General features: G+C 42.3%; 1 protein-coding gene across 4 annotated transcripts in view; it reads right to left on the reverse strand.

Moving 5' to 3' along the window:
• TCTN1 (tectonic family member 1) overlaps positions 1 to 21,207 on the reverse strand; it is a 34,202-nt gene extending 12,995 nt beyond the window's left edge. For 2 of the 4 annotated variants that reach the window (XR_009346125.1, XM_059140741.1), the window contains exons 1-7: positions 20,921 to 21,207; positions 16,624 to 16,744; positions 10,291 to 10,421; positions 8,411 to 8,562; positions 5,481 to 5,568; positions 3,615 to 3,724; positions 2,103 to 2,129 (exon numbers count right to left, since the gene is read on the reverse strand). Coding sequence is in view for 3 of the 4 variants with exons in the window: in XM_059140741.1 (XP_058996724.1) it covers positions 2,103 to 2,129; positions 3,615 to 3,724; positions 5,481 to 5,568; positions 8,411 to 8,562; positions 10,291 to 10,421; positions 16,624 to 16,744; positions 20,921 to 21,140 (849 nt within the window). In the remaining variant the exon portion in view is untranslated. Of the gene's footprint in view, positions 1 to 2,102; positions 2,130 to 3,614; positions 3,725 to 5,480; positions 5,569 to 8,410; positions 8,563 to 10,290; positions 10,422 to 16,623; positions 16,745 to 20,916 lie in introns of all 4 variants that reach the window. The other 2 variants (XM_059140743.1, XM_059140742.1) reach the window with 2 other exon arrangements.
• Between the last annotated feature and the right edge of the window lie 2,560 nt (positions 21,208 to 23,767).

The raw sequence follows: 23,767 nt of genomic DNA on the forward strand, positions 1-23,767 counted from the left end.
CGGGGCTTGATCCAAGGACCCTGGGATCATGACCTGAGCAGAAGGCAGAAGCTTTAACCCACTGAGCCACCCAAGCGCCCCATAACAGATACTTAACAATGAAATTATAGAGCCATAACTTCATCTGTCATGGTTTAATAGATATTCAATAGGTAAATTCAATAGATTCAATAGATATTAACTATTCCAGGCAATCCTAACAGGCTGCATTTAATGAGAAGCCTGGATCCAATATTTATATTCATCACCTAACAAATCTTGTAAGTTGCCTTTTAGAAAAGAACTTCAAGCAAATCTCTGATATCAGTTGACATGTTTGTCCATTAGAGCTCTGGTATCTGAGTTATAAGCCCCTGTCTGCCACTTCTGGACTGCATGGCTACAGGGTGCACAGAAAGAATATGCTTGAAGCTTGTAACTGGGGGCCTGGCACAAAGTATAGCTCATCCAGGGTCGTGGTTGAGAGTAAGGTCTTTTGGGGATTCCTGTTCCAGGTCTGCCACTTCCTCACAGCCTTGAGCAAGCTAATCCCCTGCTCTCTAACTCCTGCGCCAAGGAGGGACAAGAACAGGACCTGCCTCGTGGGCTTACTGGACCACTAACAGACTTCAAACATGCACAGGACTTAGAACAGAATATGGCACACAGTACATGCCTTCCCGTAACATCCCATCATACTCACAGTAGGTCTTCCCTGCTTAACTGAATCCATCTCCTAGGCATCCACTCATTGAACACACAACCCACTGAGTGCTCAATACATACTAGGCCCCGCCTCAGCACTATAGATATGTCATGAACAAGGCTGATGGGCTTGCTGCCCCCATAGACAGTTCAAAGTCTGAATGGTAGAATCAAAGCACTTTCTAGAGGCTAGAGGTATTTGAGAGCTAGTCTATTATATGGTTTTCACTCTGTGTTCCTGGGAGCCACAAGGTTCCTCAGAAGGAAAAAAAAAATAGAAAAAACAAACAAAACAAAACAAAAGATTCCTCAGAAGGACCAAAAAGAAGAGAGAAGTGGAGGCTGGGCAGGTGGAGGGCTCTGGCCCCCACCCCCGCTCCAACCAGGGGCTTTGGATTCAATCCAAGTTACACACTGGGAGAGTTCTGCTTGAGATCACATTTGAAAAAACTTTGTAACTAAAACAAGTTTGAAAAACACCTTCACAGATGAGGAAATCCAGGCCCACACATAGAGGTGTGAAGTCCAAAGTCACAAGACTATTTCCTTCCAAGTGTCTACCTCAGACACGTCTGTATCTCGAGACTTAATGAAATCAGTGACAGCAGGTATCACTGTCCCAACTGCCACCTGGGTGCCAGACGCTGCACAGAGCCTGTCACATGCACTCCCCCACTGGGACATCACGTCAGCCTCGGGGCGGACACTTACCATCTGCTGGACAACTGGGGGGAATGAGGCACATGTCACAGGAGAAAACGATGGCAAAGCTGAATTTTGAACCAAGGCCGGCCAATCCCACAAGCTCTGGGAGACCGTAACAAGGCCAGCGCCCCGGGCCTCCTTGGGGACTGTACTCACAGACCCAAAAATAAGGGGTGTTAGATCCATGTTCCTTTGCTCTGACATATCCACAGAAAGATCTTGACCACCGGATCACAGCCTGACAGAACCCCTGAGCTGGGGTCCAATAGAACCTACACCCACAACTTGACCCCTGAAGCTACCCCAGGAGTGTTCCACCCCTACACAGGTGTAGACATACACAGGCAAGAGGTTTCCATCTTCTACCAGAGACAGACAGTGTCTTGGGAGCTAGCCAACTCTGGACAAGAGACCAAGACCTCAAGGGAGGCCAGGAAAGCAGAGAAGCCGATCATACCCATTGTCCGTGAACACAGTCCTGCCATTTAAATGTGAAGAAGTGCTAACTGCAAAAACAGGGAATTTGGAAACCTCCCCCTTTTGTAATTACGAAAGGTTGGGCCACTACAGAGCTTCCTCATTTCATTCTTTTGGCAAATGTTCTTACTGGTAGTAAGGTATCCTTGTAACACTAAGTGTATTCATTTCAAAAGGCTTAGAAGTAAGACAACGTATTATAAACTAGCTTACTTTCCATCAAGAAATACTCTTACCTCTGCCTCTGTTCTTAAACCAGGAACCTAAACAAAAAGAAACAACAAATTTTGTTAAGTACCATGAAAAGCATTTTTATTGCTTTTTCAGGCTTCGGGTTAAAGGGCATAATCACCTTATTAAAGACTTCATAAGGAGGAAAACGGAATTTCCTTAATCAAGACTGACAACCCACGTATTTTCATATCTATGTCATAATCAAAGAGGTAGCTGCATCTTCCTTCTATATTCATTTCCTTCATATTGGAAGCTTCATAGAACACAGCAGCCCCACAGAGCTGGTCTCAGAAGTCTCCCTGCTTCAGCGTAATCATTCGGTACTTTCCACATGGTCACCAGTGACACAGCGCTGTGGGGAAGATGTGGCTCCTAGTCTTCTGGTGATCCTGCTGTGCCCGTCCACACCAAAAGGCCACCATTGCTGGCCCAGGAAATTTCCAGTGCCTCCTAACTGCTCTTCCCACCTACAGCCCGAGCCCCTCAACAGTGAGCTCCTCCCTCCCCAACAGAGCCAAGGACTCCTTCTAAAGGAGTCCTCCCTCATTTCCCATCCCCGCCCCCGCCACTTCTCGTCACTAGACACCCTACAGGGTCAAAGGGAGGGGGCAGAGTAGACATGTTTGGGGAGGCCTGTGCTGAGAGAGTTATGCCTGCACCCCTGACAGACTACAGCCAGGACCGCCAGGAGAAGGCATATAACTGGAAGAATTCACAGGCTACGTAGCTGACTTACGAGAAGAGGGGAAGACAGAATGGGAAAGGAGAAGAAAATCTTCAACTCAATCCTGAAGACTGCAGTCCAGATGAATATTGATGTCATGGACCACCCTACTCCCTTCCCGTTCCCTCCAAAATAAGGAAATCAGGTGGTGGAAATTCACAATAATCATATGATTTTTTTTTATCATTGAACAAAATCTTCACCTCTTACAACCCTCCATGGCATGCCCCAAATAAGAGGCCCAGTGGCCTGTCCTACCCACTAGGCTTCAGTCACTACAACCGGAAAGAAAGGGCCTCTGCACGGCCTTGACCTCCCACTGACCTCTTCTTTGCCAGCAATCCTCTTTCCTGCCTGTCCGTTCCTGCGGACTTGAGCTGACAACAGAAAGTGGATTATCTTTTCTGGCCTCTCAGGTATCTTCTTGGTGCTAATGTGATCATTTCTGTCACAGACATTAAGATGTTTTTATAATTTCTGAAGTTTTGTGTTATTAAATAAAGTCCTTTTTTTTTTTAGGAGAAAGAATTATTGGTTACCATCAAAATGACTGAAAGCCAAAAACAAAACAATGAACAAAAGCAAAATATGAACTATATAAAAATAAAAACCACTTAAGTGATTATTTCAGTATCTTTGGTATCAGCATACCAAAGAACTAGAGAAGAAAAATTTAAACTTGAGTTGTCAATCATGTACTGCAATTATTCTATACTTGTCATACTTCAAAAGGGTGAAAAGAACAGAAAACAAATCTGACGAGTAAGTTTCACTTCAAAATAATTCTTACCCTCAGAATTTTAGGACTGCTGTAATAAGCCATGCCCAGGGCTTCAATTTCTTCACACTGTTCCAAATTTATTCTTCTGGTGCACTTAACAGCTTGGTTCACCAGAAATGCTAGAAATCATAACATTCCCAAGGGGAAAAAAAAAAAAAATGAGAGAATACATTTTTCAACTGTTCAATGGTAACTAAAAAATTGTAATCTAAGTAAAACCATAAAATAAGTTATAACAGAGATATACTACATGTTTAAAAGGGCTTAAAAATTATATTTTTAGGGGTGCCTGGGTGGCTTAGTCATTGAGGATCTGCCTTCAGTTCAGGTCATGATCCCAGGGTTCTGGGATCGAGCCCTGGCCTGGGCTCCCTGCTCACTGGGAGACCTGCTTCTCCGACTCCCACTTCCCCTGCTGTGTTCCCTCTCTTGCTGTCTCTCTCTCTGTCAAATAAATAAATAAAATCTTTTTAAAAAATTATATTTTTAATAGGTAATGCTCTCACACGATTCAGAATTCAAAGGGCACAAAAAGATACTGAAGGACTGTCCCTCTGATGCTTGTCCCCTCCGACCCACCCCCCAGCCACCACCAGAGACAACTGCTTGTCCCCAGAGACAATCAGCATCAAGTTTATTGTGTATCTTTCTGGAAATATTCTATGCAAATAGAAGTGTGTGTATACATATATTTTTAGTATTTCTTTCCCCTTTTGGTAAAAAACAAATGCTATATATTCTACTCTTTGCTCTTTTTACTGACAATGTATCCTGGAGTTCAGGCTATCTTAGAACATGAAGAGCTTTCTCCTCCTCTTTTTTTTTTTTTTTTTTTTAAGGGATAATTAGTATTCTATTATAGATATGTCATAATTTATTCACCAAGTTCCGCATTAACAGACACTTAAGTTGTCTTTGCCATCACAAACAATGCTGCAATGTACTATTTTGTAAGCGGGCCAGATTCTGTAGGACCAACTCCTAGAAGCAGAACAATGGGTCAAAGGGCATATTCATTTGCAATTTTGACACATATTGCTAAATTGCTCTTCACAGAGATTGTAACAATTTGCAGTCCTGCCAGCAGTGTAGATAAGTGCCTACTCCTCCAGAGCCTTAAATTTCTTAAGCTTTGCCAGGCCATTACATGGAAATGGTACCTCAGTTTGGTTTTAAATTGCACTGTTCCTATTGTGAGCAAGGTTGAGTGTCTTTTCAACAGAATCCATTTCTGTTCCTATACGAAATAATGTTTCATTAAGGCCACATGTCACCATACACTACTTAGCTAGCTTCTTCGCAGTGGTGCTGCCTTAAGGATTAGAGAGCCACACCTGAGGCCTCCCACTGCCAAGACGGTCACTCCAGAGACTCTGTGAGGCTCCTGAAAGGAGAAGCACGTCCTGTGGGAGGCGGCTGTGTGGGCTGTATCCCTGCTCCACCACTGCTGAGTGAGCCTGAACAAGAGACTGAATGTTTCTCAGGTTCCTCGTCTAAAAAACGAATAGCACGACCTTCAGGGATTACTGCGGCAATCAAATGGGAAAACACATGCAAGCACACAGTAAGTGCTTAATAAATACTAGTTATTGACAAACTTTAGCTCCAGTGGAGAAAGAACTCTCCAAAAACTAGAAGGGTTAAACAACTGAGCAGGCTGGCTTCAGGTAGTGAGTTCCCCATCACTACAAGTGCTCAAGCAGTGACTGTGTGTGGCAGAAAAGATATGGTTGGAAATCTGACCTGCGTAACCTTTGAGGCCTCTTTCAACTCTAAGACTGTTCCAATTTTGAAGCCTGTTTAATTATGACTACTATAAATTTAAGCTTAGAGCAAACTATGTAGAGAGAGAATGAAAAATACCCAGTGTCTTACCTGCAGGGTTATTATCAGTGCACAGAGATGACGTAAGGGGAGAGGGAAATCTCAAGAAGGAATCTGAAGTCTGGAGAGGAGACCCATACTGCAAAGAGACCAACCAGTAGGCGTTACGGCACTATGAAAGCCTTCATGCAACACACACCGGACACCTACCTTGTGCCAGGCAGCGTTACGGGCACCAGGAACCAAGTCATAAGCAAAAAATCAGATGCGGTCTTTGCCTACATGGAGCTTACACCGGCTGCTCCACCCCTTTCTTTCAAGGATATGTGTTTCTGTGTATGTGCATGTTATTTTATTGGCAGGCTTTCTTTTTTTAAGATTTATTTATTTTAGAAAGAGAGCGCGTGTGTGTGTGTGCACGCGTGTGCACACACGCACGTGCAAGGATGCATACGCAAGCAGGGAAGGGGCAGGGGGAGATGGAATCTCAAGCAGACTCCCAGGCAGAGTGCAGAACCCTATATCAGCTCCATCTCACAACCCTGAGATCATGATCTGAGCTGAAATCAAGAGCCTGATGTTTAACCGACTGAGCCACCCAGGCGCCCCTGCAGGCGTTTTTGTTACAGAATTCCTCTAGAGGGCGCCTGGGTGGCTCAGTGGGTTAAGCCGCTGCCTTCGGCTCAGGTCATGATCTCAGGGTCCTGGAATCGAGTCCCGCATCGGGCTCTCTGCTCAGCGGGGAGCCTGCTTCCTCCTCTCTCTCTCTCTGCCTGTGTCTCTGCCTACTTGTGATCTCTCTCTGTCAAATAAATAAATAAAATCTTTAAAAAAAAAAAAAAGAATTCCTCTAGAAAGGTATATAAGAAATTGACATAGTGTCTGCCTGTGCAGACAGGAACTGGGTGGCCAGGAACAGGGGTGAGAGAGGTGGTTTTTAATTTTTATTTATTTACTTGACAGAGAGAGAGTTCACAAGCAGGGGGAGCTGCAGAGGGAGAGAGGGAGAAGCAGGTCTGCACCGAGCAGAGAGCCCAACATGGGGCTCGACACAAGGACTCTGAGATCATGACCTGAGCTGAAGCCAGATGCCCAACAGACTGAGCAGCCACCCAGGCGCCCCAAGGTAATTACTTTTTACTAGCAGTAATTCTTTAAATAATAACATAGTACACATTAAAATCATAACACTGATGGGCTTTCCTTCCCCAAACCAAACCACATAAAACCTTTCCCCAATATTCAGAACAAAATTTACAGCTATTGTGCATACAACCAATTTTCTTTCTTTCTTTCTCTTTTTTTAAGATTTTAATTTATTTATTTGACAGAGAGAGATCACAAGTAGGCAGAGAGTCAGGCAGAGAGAGAGGAAGGGAAGCAGGCTCCCTGCTGAGCAGAGAGCCCGATGCGGGGCTCGATCCCAGGACCCCGGGATCATGACCTGAGCCGAAGGCAGAGGCTTAACCTACTGAGCCACCCAGGTGCCCCACAACCAATTTTCTTGAATTTAAAAGTAACCAAATGCTTGGGCACCAACAAGGATATGGGGAAACAAATCCTCTCCTTCACTGGACCTGGAAATTTAAACTCCTGTAATCTTTCTAGAAGGGAATCTGACATGGATATTTTAAATTTCCATTCATTTTGACTAAGTTGATCCAGTTATAGGAAGGTATCCTAAGGATTAAATCAAAGACACAAGTATCTATAAGAATGTTCATTCTGGATTATTTATAATAGAAAAACTGGAAACAAATGTCTGTTAATGGGTCAATAATAAAAGCTGATACATACACAGAGGGATACTTTTTATCATGAATACATGTAGCTTCAACAGTGGCTCTACCAAGTTACTTTCCTATATAGAAGTTTTTCTTATCAGTTAAATGGAACAATGACGTATCCCTTTCAGGGTTGTGTGAATTAAGATCTGGAAAGCTCTGCAAGAAATGTTAACTTTTACACTGATATGAGAAGATGCATAAGATTTATCACTGAATAAAAAAGCAAGATTACAGGGCGCCTGTGTGGCTCAGTTGGTTAAGCAACTGCCTTCAGCTCAGGTCATAAATAAATAAAATCTTTTAAAAAAAGAAAGCATGCTTACAGAACAATGTAGATGACTATAAATCTTACTTCTCTACAATACTATACATATATTTTTATAGGTACATTTCAACCAGAATATAAACCAATCTGTTAACAGTGATTTGCAATGTGCATTTTAGTGGACACAGGGGCCTTTCCATCCCAGGTACCTCCATATTTTTAACTTTTAGAACTAGCACATGATGCTTCCGTATTTCTCTTTAAAGATGCTTCCAGGGCCGCCTGGGTGGCTCAGTGGGTTAAGCCTCTGCCTTCAGCTCGGGTCATGATCTCGGGGTCCTGGGATCGAGCCCCGTATCGGGCTCTCTGCTCAGCAGGGAGCCTGCTTCCCTCTCTCTCTCTCTGCCTGCCTCTCTGCCTACTTGTGATCTCTGTTAAATAAATAAACAAAATCTTTAAAAATAAGTAAATAAAGATGCTTCCCAAAAATCTGAAACTTATTCAAAGTTAATATATACAGCATTTACAGGTTTACTAATGAATGTATATAAAATAGCACATATCTTCCTTAAGTCTGCAAAACTAAATAGAGCTTTGAGAAGAGGACCCAGGCACCCAACCAATCCACTCCGTGCCCCTAGCAATATGACTCAAGACCTCTGCTGCGTCTTTTAAGATGGAAAAGTACAAAGATTTCTGCAGAGATAAATGCAGGCTTACTAATGAATAAATAACTTTAACCCCTATGTTAAAACTCAACTACTCATTTTTAATTTTTGTGATCTTTGATTTCTAGGCACGAACATTACGTCTTTACCTCTATAATGTGAATTCTGTCTTGAGGAATTCAAGAATATACTGAAGAATTAACTAACAAGGATGGGGTATTTGCAAGAAGATGAGTGAACTTAATCAAGTTCTTGGCTCACCTTATATTTAGCAGGAGTTAGAGTGTCCGACTGGGTTGAGAAAGAAATCTCTGATTCTGAACTGAAGGAAAAACCATCAGATGTTTTCATCAATTTATCAAAATTATTTTCATCAGGCACTTCTGGATTAATAAAGGATAACGCAGGTTTATCTGTTTTTAGAAAAAGTATTCTAAATCAGCATACAATATGTACATGATATATATAACATAATATTTTGGAGACCGTTTTTAGTCGCATTAGGTTAATGTGTAAAAAACAGCCTCTTTCCATATTTACTTTACCCAGAATTTCTTGAGTCTTATTAAATAAACAGGATCTTCAGACTCAGCCTGCTTCTCTAATCGTGTGTAAGTAACGGTTTCTAAAGCCTTCAGGCAAACAGCACAACAGAAGCCAATAATAACCAATCTTTCTCCAGTCCATGGACTGTGGAGCCTGCTGCATTTACCTCTAAGGCAAAGCTCTCTGCAGATGGCCAAGGGACAAATGATTTTTTTTCTACCCTCACACAGCTACCTCCAAACCAAAGCCCAGGAGAATAATGTGCTGTGTATAGGATATCTTGGGAGAAGGAGGAAATGGGCTGGTATGTTCACTTGCCTGGTGTTATGTCACAGAATCTGACAATGACTGAGCAGTCATTACTTTAGATTACAAATCCCAGAACACTGGGTAGCTCTGGGTGGCTCAGCCAGTTAAGTGTCCGACTCTTGATTTCATCTCGGGTCATGATCTCGGGATTGTGAGCTTGAGCTCCGTGTCCATCCTGGGGTGGAACCTGCTTAAGATTCTCTCTCTCTCTCCCCTTCTGCCCCTCCCCCTCTCCCCTCCATTCTCTTCCCTTCTGTCTAAAAAAAAAATCACAGAGCATTCGCCTAGTTTTAAACTGCAAGGGAACAAATTCAAAATATAAAGATGTTCTGAAAAGATGATGAAGCTTAATTGATAAAACCATAAATACATCTCTGATCTTAGATATCTTGTTAACATTTTAAACTTACATGTACTTTGGATCTAAATACCTATTTGAGCTAAATGCTCAGATAAAAATAAAGATCCTGTTTTCATGCAAATATTCTTAGTAAAAATAAAAGAGAAAAAAGGAAATTGAAACCAAAGCTGAACCTGATTTTCAAACATTAAACCATGAGGAAATTAAAAAAAAATTACACACACATAACCTAAATAAACCTAGATTCCTATACGTGTCTACATATTATAAACATCAGTGAAATAAAGACCACTACAAAGCCACATTAGTTTTAAAGAAAATGCTCATGCCCAAAGGTCTATAAAGTTACTACAGCAGCGCCTGGGTGGCTCAGTGGGTTAAAGCCTCTGCCTTCAGCTCAGGTTATGATCCCAGGGTCCTGGGATCGAGCCCCACATTGGACTCTCTGCTCAGCAGGGAGCCTGCTTCCTCCTCTCTCTCTCTGCCTGCCTCTCTGCCTACTTGTAATCTCTGTCTGTCAAATAAAATAAATAAAATCTTAAAAAAAAAAAAAAAGTTACTTGCAGTGGCCTGTGAAACAGCCTCAGAAGATGCACCTTAGCCAAACCATAAAATTATTGCTTTAAATCTAACTAAATGAGACATATTTCCATAAAAGCACTTTTAAGATTTTATTTATTTATTTGACAGAGAGATAGAGAGTAAACACAAGTAGGCAGAGAGGCAGGCAGAGAGAGAGAGACAAGCAGGCTTCCTGCTGAGCAGAGAGCCCAACTTGGGGCTCGATCCCAGGACCCTGGGATCATGACCTGAGCAGAAGGCAGATGCTTAACCAACTGAGCCACCCAGGTGCCCCTCCATAAAACAACTTTTTAAAGAAAAAACTTCCAGGGCTTCTCAAAGCATGTCACCATCAAATACTTACAGTTTGTAATATGAACGCAGAAAATAGATGGATTAATCTGGTCAACAAGTTTAAATATCCTTTGAGGTGGATCTGCTGTAAAATTCAATGAATAGATGGCTGCTTTTTGACTACAAAACTGACTATCACCCCTGAAAATTAAAAAAATAATAACATAAAATGTTAAGGCATATGCACACAATCTTAGCTAGATTATTTTAAAACTGTCAGATGCCTGTACTGTACCGTGTTAACAACTCCACGGAAGATATTTATGAAAGCATGATGTTAGAACTGAATCCACTTTTACTTAGTTTTTTCAGTGCTAAAGGGTCTGGCATTTGAAATTTTTTCCTCTAACAGGGAAAATATTAAGACAGGTAGAATAACCTTAAAGGAAACCTTGTCAAGTATGGAATACAGATCAGGGTATAATTTTGATGTAAAGGAATCCTGTAAACTCTGACACAATCAATCACATAAAATTTTGCACAACTTCAGATTGTTTGTTAGTACCCAAAATGGATTCAAAATTCCTTTAGAATAAAGTGGTCTTTAAAGGACTGTGAAAATCAGAAAATATTAAGTCATCTGGAAGTCTGGGGGCTTAGAAGTTAGGGTACAGTCAAGACTTCAACCAATCCCAGACTTAAGAAACTCTAATCAATTTGATACAGATATGGTGTGGAGATAGAGATGCAACAAAAAAGGATCCCAATTTACCCACTGCTTTAAAGCCTTTTCTCAATATGTATTGCCCCAATATTTCCCATGTCATTGGTAAGTTTTTGCAATATTATACGAAATGGCTTCACTGTATACCAACTTACTAAGATACTCCAATTTGTTTTAGCCAAATCTTCTGCTGTCGATTTGGGCTATTTCTAGTTTTCCCAGATTAATATAATACTATAATGTCATCCTTGCACATATATCTTTATGAATGTCTCCAGCTATTTTCTTGGGCTAGGCTCCCTGAAGTAGAATTGCTGGGTCAAAAGCTAGGTGTGTTGTTCAAGGCTTCTGAGACATACAGCCAGATCTCCCTCCAGAAAGGGAAGATGCTCGCTCACCAATACCACAGTAAGAGTGCGTAGGTCCCTGTGCTCTTGCCAATAATAGATACTATCCAGTTTCTCCCCCCTGCCAATTTCATGGGCAAAAATCTGTTACCTCATTTTAATTTGAATTTTCTCATTTACTAGGGAGCTTAAACATTTTTCCATATGGTTATAGCTCAGTGGTATCTCTTCTTCAGTATGGTGCTTCTTCATATCTCTTGACCATTTTTTATTAAAATGTTTGTCTTCTCAAAAAAAAAAAAAAAAAAAAAAAAGGAATATTTTCTCATTGGTCTGTGAGAATCCAGATCTTTAAGAATCTCTTCTGAGGGGCGCCTGGGTGGCTCAGTGGGTTAAGCCGCTGCCTTCGGCTCAGGTCATGATCTCAGGGTCCTGGGATCGAGTCCTGCATCAGGCTCTCTGCTCAGCAGGGAGCCTGCTTCCCTCTCTCTCTCTCTGCCTGCCTCTCTGTCTACTGTGATCTCTCTCTGTCAAATAAATAAATAAAATCTTAAAAAAAAAAAGAATCTCTTCTGAGTATCATGAGTTGTAAATATTCTTTTCCTGTTTGTGACCTTTCAATTTTACAGTGCTTTTTGTTATATAGAATCATTCTTTTTTTTTTTTTTTACAATTTTATTTATTTATTTGATGGAGAGACAGCAAGAGAGGGAATACAAGCAGGGGGAGTGGGAGAAGGAGAAGCAGGCTTCCCACTGAGGAGGATGCCTAATGCGGGGCTACATCCCAGAACCCTGGGATCATGACCTGAGCCGAAGGCAGACACTTAACGACTGAGCCACCCAGGGGCCCCGAATCATTTTGGTGCATTATCCTTCCCCCATCTGACTGGAATTACACTTATAAATTAAGTTTTTATAAGTTAGTTTACATGTTTACATAATGATTCTTCCTATCCCAGTACATAAACTATTTCTCCATTTAGTCAAATGTTCTTTTTTTTTTTTTTTAAAGATTTTATTTATTTATTTGACAGAGAGAGAGAGAGATCACAAATAGGCAGAGAGACAGACAGAGAGAGAGATGAGGAGAAGCAGGCTCCCCGCTGAGCAGAGAGCCCTATGCGGGACTCGATCCCAGGCCCCTGGGATCATGACCTGAGCCGAAGGTAGAGGCTCAACCCACTGAGCCACCCAGGCGCCCCTAGTCAAATGTTCTGTCACTATATTTCAAGTTTTCTTCACATACATTCTGAGTACTTAAGTTTTTTCTCTTTTTTTTTTTTTCTTTAATTTTGTTTATCAGCGAGAGAGCACAAGGTTGGGGGGAGCAGCAGACAGAGGGAGAAGCAGGCTCCCCGCTGAGCAATTAGCCTAATGTGGGACCCTGGGATCATGACCTGAGCTGAAGGCAGACACTTAACCAACTGAGCTACCCAAGTGTCCCTTAAGTTTTTTTTTCTTATATGACATTTTTTTTTAAAGATTTTATTTATTTGTTTGACAGAGACCACAAGTAGGCAGAGAGGCAGGCAGAGAGAGAGAGGAGGAAGTAGGCTTCTCACTGAGCAGAGAGTCCGATGCGGGGCTCGATCCCAGAACCCCTGGATCATGACCTGAGCCGAAGGCAGAGGCTTTAACCCACTGAGCCACCTAGGTGCCCCTTATATGGCATTTCTATTGGGTGTTATGAGTAGGATCCATTTCCATTATATTTTTTGATGGTTACTGCTGAAGTATAAAGAAGCTATCATTTTATAAGTGGCCACTTTTCCAACAGCTTTGTACAGTTCTAATGGTATATCAGCCATTACTGTGGACATAAAGAATATTTTTGAAAAAATATAAGTAGTATATATGAGAAAACATCTAGCACTGAAAAATTTACAAGGCCTCTGGGTCTTATAGGATGCGCAGGAGTCAGACAGAGAAGAAATGGCTAATCCAAGGGTAAGAGTGGCATTTGCCAAGGATGGGTAATGTACTGGTGTGGTCTAAAAAATTCTGAATACCAAAGTTAGGCGGCATGGAGGATTCAAGATGGGGTTAGTAGGAAACAGGATCTGAAAGAGTTTGGGAATGGATCTAAATCCAGGCTAAGGAGTCTGTAGGGAATGAGAGCTTCTGAAGGCTTTCAGCAACTGAATGACAAGATGAGGTGTGAGCTTACACTGAGGGAGGAGGAAGGGACAGACACAAGGGCTAGTGTGAAGGACACAGCAGACTGGAACTCCTTACTCTCCCCCTTCTAGTCTCCCAGAGTGGATCCATTTCAGTTCTGCATATTTCTCTAGTCATGACCTTCAGCATGGCGGGGAGGGTACCTATTCATTCGTATCTTCCTCAGTTCCCTGCCTCCAGGCTTAGTCCCTGTGACCCATCATCCATGCTGCGGGAGAACTGCTTCAGATGGGAATCTAATCCCCTCACTCCCTGCAGCCCTGCAGAATTCAGGACAAAAACCCAATCCCCTCAGCATACACACAAGACCCCTCGGGATCGGCCCGTCACTGTGGCACACTCCTCTCCGCCCCCTTCTCCAGCCACACTGAGCTAACTGCAGTTAAGGCAACAGCCATTCTCCTTCACCCCCAAGACTCCGCCACGTGGCTCCCTGGACCTAGAATGCCTTCCACTGATTCCATGCTGACCAGTTTCCACTCGTCCTCCAGAACTCAGTTCAGACTGTCTTTTCTAGAAAGCGTTAACTAGTCCAATAGCCTAGGTTAGAGCCTACTCCTCTGAGTTATCTCAGTGCCTGGGGCAGAACTGCCAGCCACTCCTTTATCTCTCCACTCAGTGGGCTCCGGGAGGGCAAGGCCACATCCAGCTCGTCCTACATCCCTGGTGTTCGGGAGAGGTCCGGCATGGTGTGAAAGGAGGCCAGATGTGAGAAGGCGGAGGGGAGGCAGAAGTCAGGGTAGCCCCCAGGTTCAGGCTTAGGTGTCTGAGAGAACAATGGTAGAGAAGTCAAGAGAATACTAGAGGGTGTGTTAGGGGTAGAGGGGAAAAATTCATTCACTGATTCAACTCAATTCTCACGAGGGCCAACTACGTGGCCGGAGTTGTGCTAGGCACTAGTGGCATTAAGGGATAGTATTCTTGCTCTCAAGTGAAGTTTACATCTAGTGAGGAAAACAGATATTAATCCAATAACCTTAACAATAAATTTACAAATCATTAGATGATAGGATTAGCTGTTAACTGTTTACCAGATGTAAACCTACATAATGAAGATAATCAATTAGTTGGGATTATCAATTTTTATTTCATTATTTCTACACTTCTTATTTAGGAGAAAGTCATAAGCAAAACTAACTCAAAAAAATTCTGAGGTCCTTTCCTGAGGGCACTATGGATTCAGCTCTAACTTCTATACCAGGGGTCCACAAACCATCCCTAGTGTTATAAATGATGTTTTACTGAAACATCGTCATGCCCATTCATTTACATGGCGGCTTTTGCTCATCAGTGGTAGAGGTGAGGAAGTTGCAACAGAGACCACTGACCTCTGAAGCTTAAAATATTTACAATGTGCCCTTTTACAGAAAAAGCTTGCTAACCCACAACTAAATAGTCTATATCTAAAATTCAGTATTACCTAATGAAAGAAAAAATGTCATCTAAATTAATAGAGCCAAAATCTCACTCTCGGGCTTTTGATACTTACTAAGGCAGAAAAGCAGAATGATTTCTAACAAAGTCTGAACCGTGCTGCAGTCCAGATACCCAGAAAAATAAACTGACCACAACAACATACCATTCTCCAAACATTTTTAGAACATTAGAAGCAGACTCAGTTTCCCAATGGTCAGTAATATACTTTCTCATGAGGGGCACCTACCTGGGTGGCTTAGTTGGTTAAGTGTCTAATGACTCTTGATTTAGGCTCAGGTCATGATCTCATGGGTTGTCAGATGGAGCCACAGGGCTGCCATGGAGTCTGCTTGAGATTCTTTCTCCCTCTGCCTCTGCTCCCGCTTGTGCCATGTGTGCACTCTCTCTCAAACTGATTAAAATCTTATATTTCGGGGTGTCTGGGTGGCTCAGTGGGTTAAAGCCTCTGCCTTCGGCTCAGGGCCTGATCCCAGGGTCCTGGGATCGAGCCCCACATCCCTTCCTCTCTCTGCCTGCCTCTCTGCCTATCTGTGATGTCTGCCAGTCAAATAAATAAATAAAATCTTTTTTTAAAAAAATCTTATATTTTGGGGGCCGCCTGGGTGGCTCAGTGGATTAAGCCTCTGCCTTCGGCTCAGGTCATGATATCAGGGTCCTGGGATCGAGCCCCGCATCAGGCTCTGAACAGAGAGCCTGCTTCCCTGCGCTCTCTCTCTGCCTGCCTCTCTGCTACTTGTGAGCTCTGTCAAATAAATAAAGTGTTTAATTTTAAAAAATGTTATATTTTTTAGTTTTATTTTTTTAAGATTTTATTTATTTATTTGACAGAGACAGCGAGAGAAGGAACACAAGCAAGGGGAATGGGAGAAGCAGGCTCCCCGTTGAGCAGGTAGCCTGATGTGGTGCTCGATCCCAGGACCCTGGGATCATGACCTGAGCTGAAGACAGATACCTAATGACTGAGCCACCCAGGCGCCCAATTAAAATCTTTTTTAAAAAAAGACAGTTTTTTAATGGGAAAAACACATTGTATTTCCAAAAGCATTCAATCTATCAAGTATCAATTGCTACAAGACTAAATTTAACTATCTCTGAATAATAATTGGTCCCATCCTGAATAAATTAACCTCTTTTAAGTGCTGTATTTTTCAAAGACCTTTGAAGTCTGAATTACAAGAAACAAATCATTCAGAGGAGATTGTTTCTTTACCTTGTAATTGACTGGGAATATCTTCCATTGTTCTCCTATACAATGTGAATTGTGACAATTCCTGGTAGATTTACGTATCAGAAAAGTACAAACAAAGCTTTCCCATCTAATTTTTTGTTACAAGTACTATGTCCACAACAAAAGCTGTAAATTCAACTGCACTTTCCACCCTAGGCCACTTACGTGACACAAATTCACTTATAAAGCTGTACGCGTTATCTGTTTACAAATCAGAGTGAAATGTAATTCAATCTCTGAATACAAAGATTTCCTTATACTCTTAAGGAAGTAGGCTCTGTCTTTTGCCTGCCCTATCATCCCGCAGGATGCAAATAAGGGAGAGATACTCTTCTGCAGAATGGTCTGGATAGCATGGCTTCCTAATGATGAAAAATTCAAGAAAACCAAATTTGGGTGTTTCCACCTAGAATATTTTTCACTTTCTGTCCCCAGATTTTATAATCTTGGACCAATGTCATCAAAACTGCATGGGAAACCAACTTACGTGACAACTGGAACTGAACAGGCAGAAAAGACACTGACATCCGTGGAGCTGCAATCAGGATCACAGCAGCAGTTGACGTCACACTGAGCGGGAGTCAGGTCACAGACGCACAGAGCAGCAACTACAGAAACAAAAGAGGTGGGCCGCAGAACTTCGCCACCAGCGGGGAGTGACTGCCCCCTGCCACTGCGAAGTGTTGAAAGTCCATTTCATACAAAAGGTCCGTTTTATTTTTCCTATTGTACTTTGGGGGCGATCTGTGAATTGAAAATTAGTCAGTTTGAATGCTTCTCAATCTGAGGTTTCCCCCAAGTAGCCAGCTAATCATCTGACTCACTTGGAAAATGCTGTTTGTGCTCCACCTACAAAGACTCTGATTTGGTAAGCTGACTATGAAACCTAGGCATTTGTGTTTTTCAAAAATTATCCAGGTAATGCTGATAATTAAAACAGGTTTAAGAACTAGCATGCTAAATCACTTCTCTGCCCTTCAGAACCACCAGCTGGTCAGCTAGGAAACCCAGACATGTTTTTCAAAAACTTTCCAGATGATGCAGATAATTTAAGAACCAGCATGCTAAACCACTTGCCGGACCATAAGTACCACTGGTGTAATAGTACAGATTCCCCTGCCCCTTCTCTGAAGATTCTGATTCAGAGGAGGAGCCCAAAGAAGGCCACCAAGAATCAGGGTTCTCAAACTTCTCTCTCTCTCCAGACGTCACCTATGATTTTGAAGCCAAGCCTGCAATCACAAACTATTGATCAAGAATCAAGCTGATTCGGGTGCTTTGTACTTGGGGTTCTGGAAATATCTTTGGTAATTTGTTTTTAAGATTTTATTTGAGAGAGAGAGAGAACATAAGCGAGGTGAGGGGCAGAGGGAGAAGTAGACTCCCCGTTAAGCAGGGAGCCCGATGTGAGGCTTGATCCTGGGACTCCAGGACCATGACCTGAGCCAAAGGCAGACACTTAACCAACTGAGCCACCGAGGCGCTCCTGTCTTTGGTAATTTAAACAATAAAGCATGACAGGGATAGAAATCTCCCCACTTCACAACATTTTTCCTTTTTGAGAGAGCACATGAGAAGGAGTGGGGAGAAAGGGACTCAGGGTGAGAGAGAATCCACAGCCACTGAGAAGCCCCCATGAAAGGCTCAATCTCACAACCCCGAGATCATGACCTGACCCCAAACCTAGACCTGGAAGCTTACCAGACTAAGCCACCCAGGCACCCCCACAACATTTTTAATAATAATGACTGTCTGGATTTTTAATTCCCTATTTTATTCTGTCAAACAGGGAAGAAAAACACCTGTTTAAAGATGGCAGAGCATAAGAATGAAAAACACGGAAATCACGGTAGTAATTATTGCTGGGAAGGGGAGAATAAGATCGCGCCTGTCTTACCTGTAGGATTTCATTGTTTCAAAAAAATCTCATTCAAAACAAACCAGGATCTCAAGGAAATGGCGGTAGAGAGTCCACACAACATTTTGACTTGCATGTATGAACTATTTCACAACAAAAATGAGCTTTAGAGAAATATAGCTCAAAAAGGGTAAAATAACATACACTGGAAAGAAGTGTATGACTAAGAAGAGGAAGGTTTTGCCAATAAATACACAATCCTTTCTTAATCTGAGACACAGAAGTCTCCTGTAAGTTTATATACTCCCCACTCCAGCCAAGCACTCTTCCATGTGCTAAGTAAAATGAAAATGCAATTCATGCATGCTAATATAAAATATAGTGTTTAGGCTCCCTGCCTTATGTGTTTAAAATTACAATCTTGATTTTCCAGAACTCAAAGCCCTTTTAAGTAGCTCTAAGACTAGTAAGGACAGAGCAATAGTTTTTAATAACTCCACTGGGAGGGGGGAAGGTCTCTATCCAGGATGTGAGTGTCCTTAATCAGCTAACAAGTATCAGCTGAGCACTCCCAAGGTCTGAGCAGCTCTCAGCTGCTCTTCTACACCTCTTAACATCCACATGCCTGGCTCTAGAGCAAGATACTAAGGAACAGAGCTCAGATCAAGATGAAAGTTATCACTTTTCTCTTCCACCTGTGATCTACCCCACACATGGTGTCCAGTTTTCACTCACAGTCAGCCCCTGCTCCTGTCAGTGGTGTTACCTAAATATACCTGAAAAATGGGGATGACACACATCACAGGGGATTAAATGAGATACATTACAGACAAAAGGCTTAGCACAGAGCCTGCTACACTGTAAGCAGTAAGCAGTGAATAAATGCCAGCTGTCATCTATTATTACTTTCCAGGTCTAAAGCTGGGCCCTTTAAGAAGGCAGAAGTGCAAATTCATCCCCCCCATGCTGGAAAATAGCCCTGAACACATGCCCTAATAATGATGGTTCAAGAATAGCTTCATTCTGGGGAGAAATCACATAAACAGATGGAATACTTAGATGGATAAAAGAAAACCCAGTCCAAAAACCGTAGAGAATTTTGGATATCGAACACTATGCTGCAGTCTGTCCCCATCTATCACTTATTTACCATCCCTGACTTATTTGGTAAATCAACAGTTTTGATATAAAAGCTTTATTTAAAAAAAAAAAAGCTTTAGGGGCGCCTGGGTGGCTCAGTGGGTTAAAGCCTCTGCCTTGCGCTAGGATCATGATCTTAGGGTCCTGGGATCAAGCCCCGAATCGGGCTCTCTGCAGCAGGGAGCCTGCTTCCCTCTCTCTCTGCCTGCCTCTCTGCCTACTTGTGATCTCTCTCTCTGTCAAATAAATAAATAAAATCTTAAAAAAAAAAAAAAGATTTAAAAAAATTAAAAATTAAAAAAAGCTTTAGGGGTGCCTGGGTGGCTCAGTGGGTTAAAGTCTCTGCCTTCCGCTCAGGTCATGATCCCAGGGTCCTGGGATTAAGCCCCACATCGGGCTCTCTGTTCAGCAGGGAGCCTGCTCCCCCCTCTGCCTCTCCGCCTCTCTTCCCTCTCGGGATCTCTGTCAAATAAATAAATAAAATCTTTTAAAAAATATATAAATAAATAAATAAATTTTAAAAAGCTTTAGTATATACTGAAACAGAAAATGTACTTTCTGTACTTTTCCTTACTCATTTTTTTTAAAAGATTTTATTTATTTATTTGACAGAGATCACAAGTAGGCAGAAAAGTTGGCAGAGAGAGGGAAGAAAGCAGACTTACTGCTGAGCAGAGCCCGATGGGGGGCTTGATCCCAGGACTCTGGGATCATGACCTGAGCCAAAGGCAGAGCTTTAACCCACTGAGCCAACCAGGAGTCCCTCCTTACTCATTTATACTTTTATTTATACATATATACTTATTCCTTACTAACTTACAAAGGAGGCCTTTTGGAGAAATGATGATTCAAGAACTAAAGCCCGAGAGTACAAGGAATCACCCAAGGATGAGTTTTCTATGTACTAATACTGAGCCTTACTTATCTTTTTCTCATATGAAGGGAGAAAAAGAAAAAAAAGATATATATATACTGCACACTTACTGGAGTTACAGAGGACTTAAAGGGTTGTTGTGGTGTTTTTTTTGTTTTTGTTTTTTGTTTTTGAGATCACAAACCCCTTTGAGAAACTTGCTCACTGCTAAGAACCCTCACCCAGAAAAATGCATATTCACAAAACTGCACTCCGAACACCTCAAGGTCACAGCCATCCCCTTAAGTCACCCACATCAAATCAGATTATAAAATATTCACTAATGTCTAACTCCAGAATTAGATCACTTTCTGAGTAATATGTTAATTATCCTTAATGATGAATCCTAAGTAGTGGACATAAACCCTCACCCCCTAGCTTCCCACCTCTAACTCAACACAGGAATTCCGGGGTTTCATATTTCAAGTCCTCAGACAGGGGCGTAGTCACATTTAGTAAACTAGACTTCTGGCGTTTCTTTTTGATAAATGAAAAGTTCAACACATCCTATGCATTCAGTTTCCACAACTGCCCAGAAACTTCGGATTTACGTAATTTCATCTCTGCTGCTAAGGTGCAACGACTCGTTCCTTATTACCTTTAGCGTTAATGTTGTCCAGGACAACTGCAAGTAATTTCAAAGAGTTTAGACTGTCCCACTTACGCTCCCAAGTCTCGGTTTTCTCTTCCGAGGAGGACAGTGAGGTCTACCCTACGGGTTCCTGAGACAATTAACGCCTATGAAATACTCGGCAATGCCTGTACGCAGTAAGTGTTCAATAAACGTTCACTATCATTAGGACAGCCTCATCCGGGCTACCCGCTCCAGGTTGGATCACTCTAGATCCCCAGGAACTACCACTTCGTACCCACCGTCCGTGACCGGGGTGGGCCTGGGGCCAGAGGTGGGGACGGGGGCCTTGGGAGTTCCAAAGGGCCTCGGAGACAAGGCGGGTCGGGGAGTCGTCCGGGCTGCCTCCGTAGAGTTGAGGCCCTCCGTCGGCACAGGTGGAGTAGCCCTGGTCTGGGCGCTCACCGAGGCCCAGCAATCCAGAAGCAGAAGCAGGAGCGGCCGAACGCCCAGCGGCCCCATGGCCAGGCTGAACGCCGCGCCAACCGCGGCGGGGACCGCGCGTTGCCTGGCAACCGTGGCTGCTGCTCGGCGCGGAGCATTACGGGAAGGGTCCCGCGAGGCCGCGCGAGACCGCGGGGGCGGAGGGCGGGGCCTGGACAAGGCCTGCCACGGAGGGGCGGGGACGGGGACGGAAAGAGGGCGGGGCCAGGAAAACGCACGGAGGCGGGGTGGTGTGAGGCTGGGGGGGGGGACCAGGACTTGAGAATGCCAGCGGTGGTTTCCAAGCGGACAGCGGCTCTTGTTTAAAAAAATGCATATTTCCAAGGTCTGACCCTGGATTCAGACTCAGTAAGTCTAGAGCAGTGTCCAGGAATCAGTATTTTTAACAATGGTCCTGACATAACCCGTGAGGGGACGGAAATTTGGGATCCTATCTCCCAAAGCTACTAAATAACGAAAGAGCACAGTGACCACTTCATCGTCCTGGAATTTTCTCTGTCACACACCGTGACAACATTAGCTTCGTGTTTTTTTGTTTTAGATGGCCGGATCTAAGGAGGTCGCCAAGTAACTTCTCTTCACCCTGTTGTAATAATAGGGGGCAAATGAGCACTTAACATTTTACAAACAAAAAAAATTGACAAAAATTAAGTAGAATGATGTGTGTGTTTTAAACGAAACAAGCAAAAACAAATTGAAAAAACTCTGCAAAATGACATGGAGACCACAAGACTTACTTCAGTAAGGCCCCTCCAATCAACTGGCTGATTTATAAAGATACCCCAGCCCAGGGATGTTGGCTATATGGTTGATACTTAATTTTCTTACCATTCAGAAGTAAATGTCAAATTAAAATGTCATGGTATTTACTCAAACACATTTACCAATTCAGGGAAAAAAATGCCCAAACGGTACATATACGCAGTTTATTAAGTTTATATAACAAAGCTAATCATCAAAGAGGCGCCTTGAGCATCTTTCTCTGGCATACCACAGAAAGTGTAGAAAAATAAAATTGGATCAAAGGTGTACTACAGATATTTCCTTTTTTTTTCCCCCTACAAAGGATTGCTTTAACATCTGACTGAAATTCTGGGCCATTTTTAACAACTGATGTAATGCTTTCCTTTAAAAAAAAAAAAAAAAACCCACAACAAAATAAAACTGTATTTTCCCAACCTTTATTTCATAACTTCTAAACCCAGGACTTATTTCTGTGTTTTTGTTTTTGTTTTTTAACTTCCCTTTACTCTTTACCTCCAGATACTACTTTCTTTTCTATTCCTTAATATCTGTGAATCACTTTGTCTTGTTTTCTGTTTTAAAGTTGTAGGTTGCTAGACCAAACTTTGATGAAGAGTCCTTTGGCCATAACATTTTCATTTTATGGTTCGGGAAATCATCTCAAAACCCCTTTTTGTCCAATCTCAAATACTTGGTAGGTTGCCCAAAGGTAATTTTATGACATCTTGCAAGGTTGAAATGAGGGCTACATCAGCTCAGATCCATTTTGCAAATCTTGGGAACACTGAGATTTTCCTTTCACAGGTGACCCATTTCTGCCAGGCTTTTTTCATCTTTCAACCCAGAGGATCCTTCCTCCCTTCTTTTTCTCCTGCCCTTGGCAAGTTCCCTCATGAGGATGGAAGGGCACAAGGAAGACCAAGATCAATTTCTGTATTTTATCCAAAACTGCATCATTTGGGTTGTGCATAAATGTTTGTGATTTAAAATGTCCATCTGTTTCTCTAGGATTATTGGCGTTCTCAACTCCTTATAGTCTGTGCCAACATTGGGAGGAATCGAGACAATTCAGCTTTTCAGAATTCTGCATTTGGAAGCTGCCTTATATGAGGAGCCTGAAAAACCAAAGACAGGAGTGATAGGTGGAAAAACAGCTAAGGCTGACTTTTTAACACAGCACTAACCATTCTGACTTGATTTTTGGCATGGTTTGGGGTGAACTGGTTTCTAACCTATCTAAAATTAGGTATTCAGTTTTTCCTATCTTTATTTGACTTAGCCAAATATTTTACAGATAGAGAGGCAGAACCATCAAGTTTTATAAAAGAATTGCTTAGCACTACAAGAAGATCCTGTGTGAGGACAAAGGATTGACTCTGCCCTCTTTGGTTGAAGTGAGCAGTCCAGTAATTGATTTCTAAATCAACACCCAGAAGAAAATAATCCCCAGCTTCTCTCCTCCTCCAATTCTTCATGTGCCAAATCAACCACCAGGCATCATTCTTGTTCTGAAACATTATGGGGACAGGAGGACTGTTTGAGCAGTCTTCACATTCTTGGAAGTTCCCAAGTTTACAAGTTTGACCTTTCCTGAAAATGAGGTAAGAAATATGGTCACAGACAAACACTCATTGGAATGAAATAAGCATTTCTTGCTTACCAAATAACTTTAAGACTGCATCCTATTAATGGGCTACACTGCAGTTTGAATAAACTAGATAGGTTTTTAAGAATCATTTTTGGTTTTGTTATTTGCATACTGAAACACAATCACAATCAGAGTTACAAAAAATACCACTATACACTGCACTGTGACCAGATTTGACATTTTGCCATATTTATTCCATATTTCTTTTTAGTCATTTTCATGAGGGATAATATGTATACAGTATAAATTTCTT

This window comes from Mustela lutreola, chromosome 11 (genome assembly GCF_030435805.1).
Source record: "Mustela lutreola isolate mMusLut2 chromosome 11, mMusLut2.pri, whole genome shotgun sequence".
NCBI classification, from domain to species: Eukaryota; Metazoa; Chordata; class Mammalia; order Carnivora; family Mustelidae; genus Mustela; species Mustela lutreola.